The sequence below is a fragment of the Ochotona curzoniae genome, unplaced genomic scaffold (assembly GCF_017591425.1).
Source record: "Ochotona curzoniae isolate NIBS_2020 unplaced genomic scaffold, NIBS_Ocur_1.0 contig_1880, whole genome shotgun sequence".
Classification (NCBI taxonomy): Eukaryota; Metazoa; Chordata; class Mammalia; order Lagomorpha; family Ochotonidae; genus Ochotona; species Ochotona curzoniae.
In genome coordinates this window covers 14,999-21,583 of record NW_024465240.1, presented here as the reverse complement: position 1 = coordinate 21,583, position 6,585 = coordinate 14,999, and the positions used below count along the sequence as shown (strand labels likewise).

The window sequence follows — 6,585 nt, the reverse complement described above, 5'->3', positions numbered from 1 at the left end:
CTCAAATAATGGTATTTTCAGACTCATATATGTGCTATAAACAATTATCATTTGTAAGATCATGGGAACTTTGACAGCTTTCAGAGAAAAATTACCTATATATTTCACTGTGGCTGTCAATGTTCATTCATAGTAACCAGGTCTTTTATCTCTCAATTTGGATGTTATCAAGAGTCTCTTGGAAAAGGAGGACATTTGATGATATTTAGGATCAAATCTGTTTCAGGGCATGGCAGGCATGTACATGATGAGGACCATGAGTTAGGGAGAATCAGCCAAATATTACTGTGGTGGAAGAAGAAAATATTAAAATTCTTCCCTGATCTCCCCTTTTAAAATTAATTTGTTTTACTCAATGGCTCATGATGCATGAAATAGACCAATGCATTTTCATACATATTTAACTTAAATAATTGCACAGACAATATTCTATGCTTACATATTAAAATTGATTGATTGTGATCTCTCCAATGTGGAAGTAATCAATCATGTTGTCAACTTGATCTGAATGCTTCTCCTGGCTCCATGTTGTGCTAACTGTGCAAATACAAGTATATGGAACAACCAGTTAACAGTTATGATTCACAAATATTTTTGCCCTCCCAGATTAATGCTTTGAAGAATGTTCAACAACCATTTAATTGACTAAGCACTGAGTCCTCTGTAAACTCATTTCAAGTGACATAGTTTAGGAAGGATTTTATATTTCTGCTATCTCTGTATTTGAGTCATTTTGTTTCATGTATGTGTGCATATATGTAGAGGGTACTTGAAAAGGTACAGAAAATGAAATTAAAACTCAGATTTTTTTGAGAGAGACACAAATATAGAGGTCTTCAAAAGATTGAAAATGATATAAGATGACAACTTATCATGTTATAGAGAAAGTAATAAATTTTTATTTTTTTATTAAAAAGAATTTCTACTAAAATGCAGAGGTTATTAAAATAAGTGGGTAAAATAGAAATGATGTTTTGTGATTATTTTTTATGACAAAATGAAGTTCATGGGTGACACAAGGTTTGTCCTTTGTATTACAGATAGCTGACATATTTCCAAGTTTGCTGAGATGAACAAAGCCTCCACTTATGTTATCATTAAGAAATGTGTATACTTTCCAAGCTGGCATTGGCATCTTAGCCAATGTCTTCCTCCTTGTCTTCCACATCTTCACAATCCACCGGGTTCATAGGCCAAGGCCTACTGATATAACCACCTTTCAACTGGCCTTTGTGCACCTAGTGATGCTAGTTATTGCTCTGGATATTTTATCTGCAGACATGTTCAAATGGCCAACTTTTCCCAATGAACTGAAATGCAAGCTTTTGTTCTACCTGAGTAGGGTGATGAGGGGATTCTCTATTTCTAGCACCTGTCTCCTGAGCATTGTTCAGGTCATCACCATCAGTCCCAGCTCTTTCTATTTGTCAACATTTAAATACAAACTAACAAATTATATTGTCATTGCTTCCTTTTGTATTTGGTTCCTCAACCTATCTTCCAGTAGCAATATGATCATCTACACTGTAGCTCATTCTAACAGGACCAATCTACTCAATGTCAGCAAGTACTGCTCATTTTCCTCAATGAACTCTGTCATCAGGAAAATATTTTTTATGCTTGAATTATCCCAGAGTGTCTTCTTTGTAGGAATCATGCTGCTCTCCAGTATGTACATGGTGATTTTCTTATGTCGCCATCGAAGGAAGTCTGAGTACCTTCACAACATGAGCATTTCCCCAAGAACCTCCCCAGCAAAACGGGCCACCTGCACTGTCCTAGTGCTGGTGAGTTTATTCGTGATTATGTACTGTGTGGATATCACCATCTCAGCCTTTTCATCCATACTGTGGAAATATGAGCCAGGCATTGTGGATATCCAGAGGTTTATGGGAAACATCTATGCCACTGTCAGTCCTTTGATACATATTAGTTCTGATAATAGGATTCTTGGTCTTCTTAAAAAAAAGTGATTGATTTGACAATAATTGTAATGCTGATGAAGCAAGTCTGAAAAAATAAAATATGTTGTTGAAATATTCATAAATCCAGAATTTTAATGTACTATAAATGTGCAGAATATTATTTGCATTTTAACGTGTGTTTAATTTATTTTCACTTTGACACTGCCAAATCTATGAGTTTCTTGGTTTTATATTTTTCTTGTATTGACATTTCTGCCTCTTGCACTTTCCTCATTTTGAGTAGAAAACATTTTCTGAGTTTGCTCATAAGAAGCTCCTTTTGACTCCTAGTCTTTAGGTCTTGTTGCTTTGGAAAATAATCTAAATTTACTTGTTGAAAGCCCACTAACTAAATATCTAATTCTAGCATTACAGTTTGTCTGTAATGGTAAACATTTGTTTTTGTTGTTACACTATATAAGCTCTTGTAAATTTAATCTTGATTTTGTAGATTAGGATCCTTCACTCACTTATTTAGCTTTTCTTGCTCTTTGAGGTCACACCATACAGGATGTATTTATTTTTTTTTTAAATAATGTTCATTTATCGACACAGTAAATTTCTGAATGCACATATTTTTGTCTTGTGGTCAGTTTTGGAAAGGTTGTGTAATACTTTCATTTCTTTTATACATTCCATATAAATGCTGGATTATTTAATTTATTCTCAATTGAATTTGTCTATATATACGAGTATAATTTCAAGGACATTATAAATTTGTATCTGTTTTAATGTACTTAACCTAACTGTGTTAAAACTACACTTCAGTTGTCTTTTTTTAAACTTGGTTCAATTTATAGAGAGTGAACAAACTGAGTTTGTCAGCAGATGTTTTCTTCAATTAGCACAGGTTATGTATTGAGTAATTTCACTATACTTAACAGTTATTTACTTGCTTTTTTCCAAACATGCATTTATAATCATATGCTTTCATATCATTTGGTTTGAATTCGTCCATATTTATTTTATTGACTTACATATTCAAATATCACTGCAAAGGCAAATTTTGTAGTGCAGATTTTATCTTGTTAGTTAATTTATTTCTTGTGTAAAAAACAATATATTGATTTTTATAAGTCAGCCTGTGATGTTCACAGTTGATTATATCTCATTCTTTTTCTATCTCCAATCTGAATAATCCAAATAGACTGTTATACACCTGATATTCTTACATGAATGTAAAAGTTGCTTCTTTGGTCCCTTCTTTGTTTTGCCATTCTTTTTAGAAATCCTCAAATTTTTTTTTCTTACATTTTTAAGCATTTTGTGAGTGTAATGAATTTTGGGTACAACCTTCTGCACCTGAAATAGTTTGACAAGCTTTTATATAAACTATTTAACATTGATTCATATCCTCTAACCACAGGCATTGATCACCTTGGAAGAGAGGGGATAAGGCTGTGATATTGTCAATAAATGTCATTGTATCCTCCTTGCTGCTGACAAGAGAAATCTAATATGAACTTGGGTAACACCCTGGATTCTCTCCCCATCCTGAGCACTTCCCAGAGATCCATGGTGCAAAAGTACAAACAATTTGATACTTGCACAAGAAGCATAGTTAAAGGAAATGAAAGCCACCACAGAATAAGACCAAGAAAATTTTCTGCAAATTCCTAACACTTAGTGGAAAAATGCGAGAAACAAGATCAAGGAAGATGATGTGACTTCCCCAAAGTAAGATAATATTGGTTCTATAGTAGAGTATGAAGCGGTTAATGAAATACATCAAAAGGAATTTCAGAAAATGATCATAAGATTACTACAAAATGAGCAGAAATGTAGTACTGACCTAAAGAAACCCATACATTATGTAGATGAAAAATATTGCTGAGGTAGACATATAGAAGTGAAATCAAACTGAAATATATTGCAAATGAAGAATTCAATATGTTACTCAGAAAATACACTGGCAACCCTTAACAGTGACCTTGATGACAAACTGGAAAGGCTATGCAAGTTACAGGACAGATCCTTGGAAATAATCCAGGCCAAAAAATAGAGAAACTAAAAATCACTAGATGTTGGGAGCTTATCAAGTGACCACATAGAAGCATCTTAGTGTTCCTGAAGGTGTAGAAATGCAGAATGAATTAAGAGCACAATTAGTAAAATACTAGCATAAAATATTCCTAATGTGGAGGGATATGCAAGTACAGGAAACACAATGAATCATTAATTGGCATGACAGGAACTTTTTAAATCATGACAAATTATAGACAAATATTCAGCAAAAATAAAACAAAATTCTAAAATGAATGTGACAGAAATGTGAGATTGCATTTAGACAGTCCTCAGTTAGATTGGAAGCTGATTTGTCATCATAAAACCTATAGGCTGGCAGAGAATAGACAGACATAATCCAGGTCCTTAGGTAACACTCAATTTGCAATACTGTATCCAGCAAATCTCTTATCTGCAAATGAAGGTGAAATAAGGACCTGTGAACAAACAAATTGAAAGAATTTGCCACTGTTCACTGACCCTAACAAGCAATGCCTATGAATGCCCTATAGTCAGAACTAGAGAATAATAGTCATAATGAAAAAGGGAAAGGCAGAAAATCTCCTCGTGAAGGCAAAAGTAAATCCAAAGTAAACAGTATGAATATTTATCCAAAATGTTGGGAAGAAGTCATTACATACACATAATAATCTGAAAAGTTGATAGACTCAATTATTGAATCCAAAGAAACAAATTGGTAGACCAGATTAAAAAAAAAAACAAACAACAACAACAACAAAAACAAGTAAACACAAAGTAATCCAATGTGTATTTACAGCCCACAAGGAATATATCTGGACAACAAGCTTCTCACAAAATTTAAGTGAACAGATGCAAAAAGATATCATACATCAAACATAAGGAAAAGTGAGCAGGTGTAGCCATTTTAATATCAACCAAAATCAAGGCGATAGAAAACATCTGCTTAAAAATATGAAAGACATTATATAACAATTAAGGTATCTAGTCAACCAAAAAGCATCAGATTCTTCATCAAATCAAAGCAGTATGTGTAAACTCATACCCATCATCATACTTACTGCAGAAAAATAAAAGCATTTGCACCAAAATCTGGAATCAGTTAAGAATGCCCAGTTTCACTACTGCTGTATAATGCAATAGACATCTTGTACAAAGTCATTGATAAGACAAAAAATCAGAGCAGTACAAATTGGAAACTATCTCTGCTTGCACTTGACCATGATATCTATATCGGGGCACCAAACTAATGAGACTACTGTACTCATAAGGGAGTTTGATAAAGTTACATTATAGAACATACACCAAATTCAGTAACCTTTATATACACTAACAATTCCGTGGTTGAGAAATATCTTGTAAGATTAGTCCCATCTAAAAACCCTAAAGAGAAACTCAAATACCTTGGAATAAACTTAATCAAGGATGTGCAAGTTATCTACAAGTAAAACAACAAAACCATAAAGAAAAAGATAAAGAAAAGCATAAATAAGAGGTGGGAATCTTCCATGGTTACAAATTTGGATGCTGGCTTTTTCTCTGGCCATTCCATTTCTGACCCATATTACTTCTTGAACTAGAAAAGCAAGAGAAGATGGCCCCTGCTGGAAGAATCTCCAGGTTCCCAATATTGATCAGGATGTTATGGCCTCTGTGCTCATTAGGGGAGTAAAGTGGCAGGTTAAAGGCCCTGCTGCCTTCACTCTGTGAAATATGCCTTTTAATTAAAAATAAATCTTCATAAAGTGATGTTGAAATTTATGTGGAAATACTTGAGACCCTAAGTGGTTAAAGCAACCTTAAACAACAGAAGCAGAGCTGAAAGTATCACATTGTCAGGTTTCAAGACAGACTGTAGGCAATTGTGATTGAGACAGCCTGACACTGGCTCAAAAATGTCCATGTAGATTATTTGAACTGAACACAAACCTGAAAGAGGAATCCAGGTTACTTCAGGGTGAAGCAACAGTCTAAAGAAATGGTGCTGAGAAATTTGTATTAATGTGTGCAGAAGTAGGAAACAAAACCCTTACTTTGAAACTCTTACAAAATAACTCAAAATGGATTAAGGATATAAACCAATGACTAGATACAATCAAATTAGTACAGAAGAAAATCTGCAAGTTATAGGCTGAGACAAAACTTCTTGTAAATCACCCAATAATAGGCAATTAAAACAAAAATAAGCAATTGGTATTACATCAAGCTAGGAAGCTTCTGCACTGCAATAGAAATTGTCAACAAAGTGAATAGATAACCAAAAGAATGTAAAAAACTAACACATTATGCAACTCATGGAGGATTAGTATCCAGAATCTATACAGAGCTAAAGAAACTCAACCACAACAACAAAGCAAACAATCCAGTTGAGAAAGAGGTAAAGGACCAGAGTGGCAAGTTTCAACAGATGGCCAACAAAGGCAGTAAGAACTGATTGTTAATTTTAGGCTATATTTTTTTATGTCATTAGTATTTGGTCTGGTCTTTGAACATTTTTAGTATAGAATCTTATCATTAGAGTCAAATTTAGCCTGTGAAAATGAATCCAGGAGTAGGAGTGGGACCATTAGTGAAACAGTGGACACATCCCTTTTGGGTTGCCACTTCAACTGGTGATCATGAGAACCAGGACTGAGGC

General features: G+C 33.8%; 1 protein-coding gene across 1 annotated transcript; it reads left to right on the top strand.

Moving 5' to 3' along the window:
* Positions 1-1,088: 1,088 nt before the first annotated feature.
* Positions 1,089-1,973, top strand: LOC121149057 (putative vomeronasal receptor-like protein 4). The gene has a single exon (XM_040969488.1). It carries the CDS (start codon positions 1,089-1,091, stop codon positions 1,971-1,973), a length of 885 nt encoding a protein of 294 aa, XP_040825422.1.
* Positions 1,974-6,585: the final 4,612 nt, after the last annotated feature.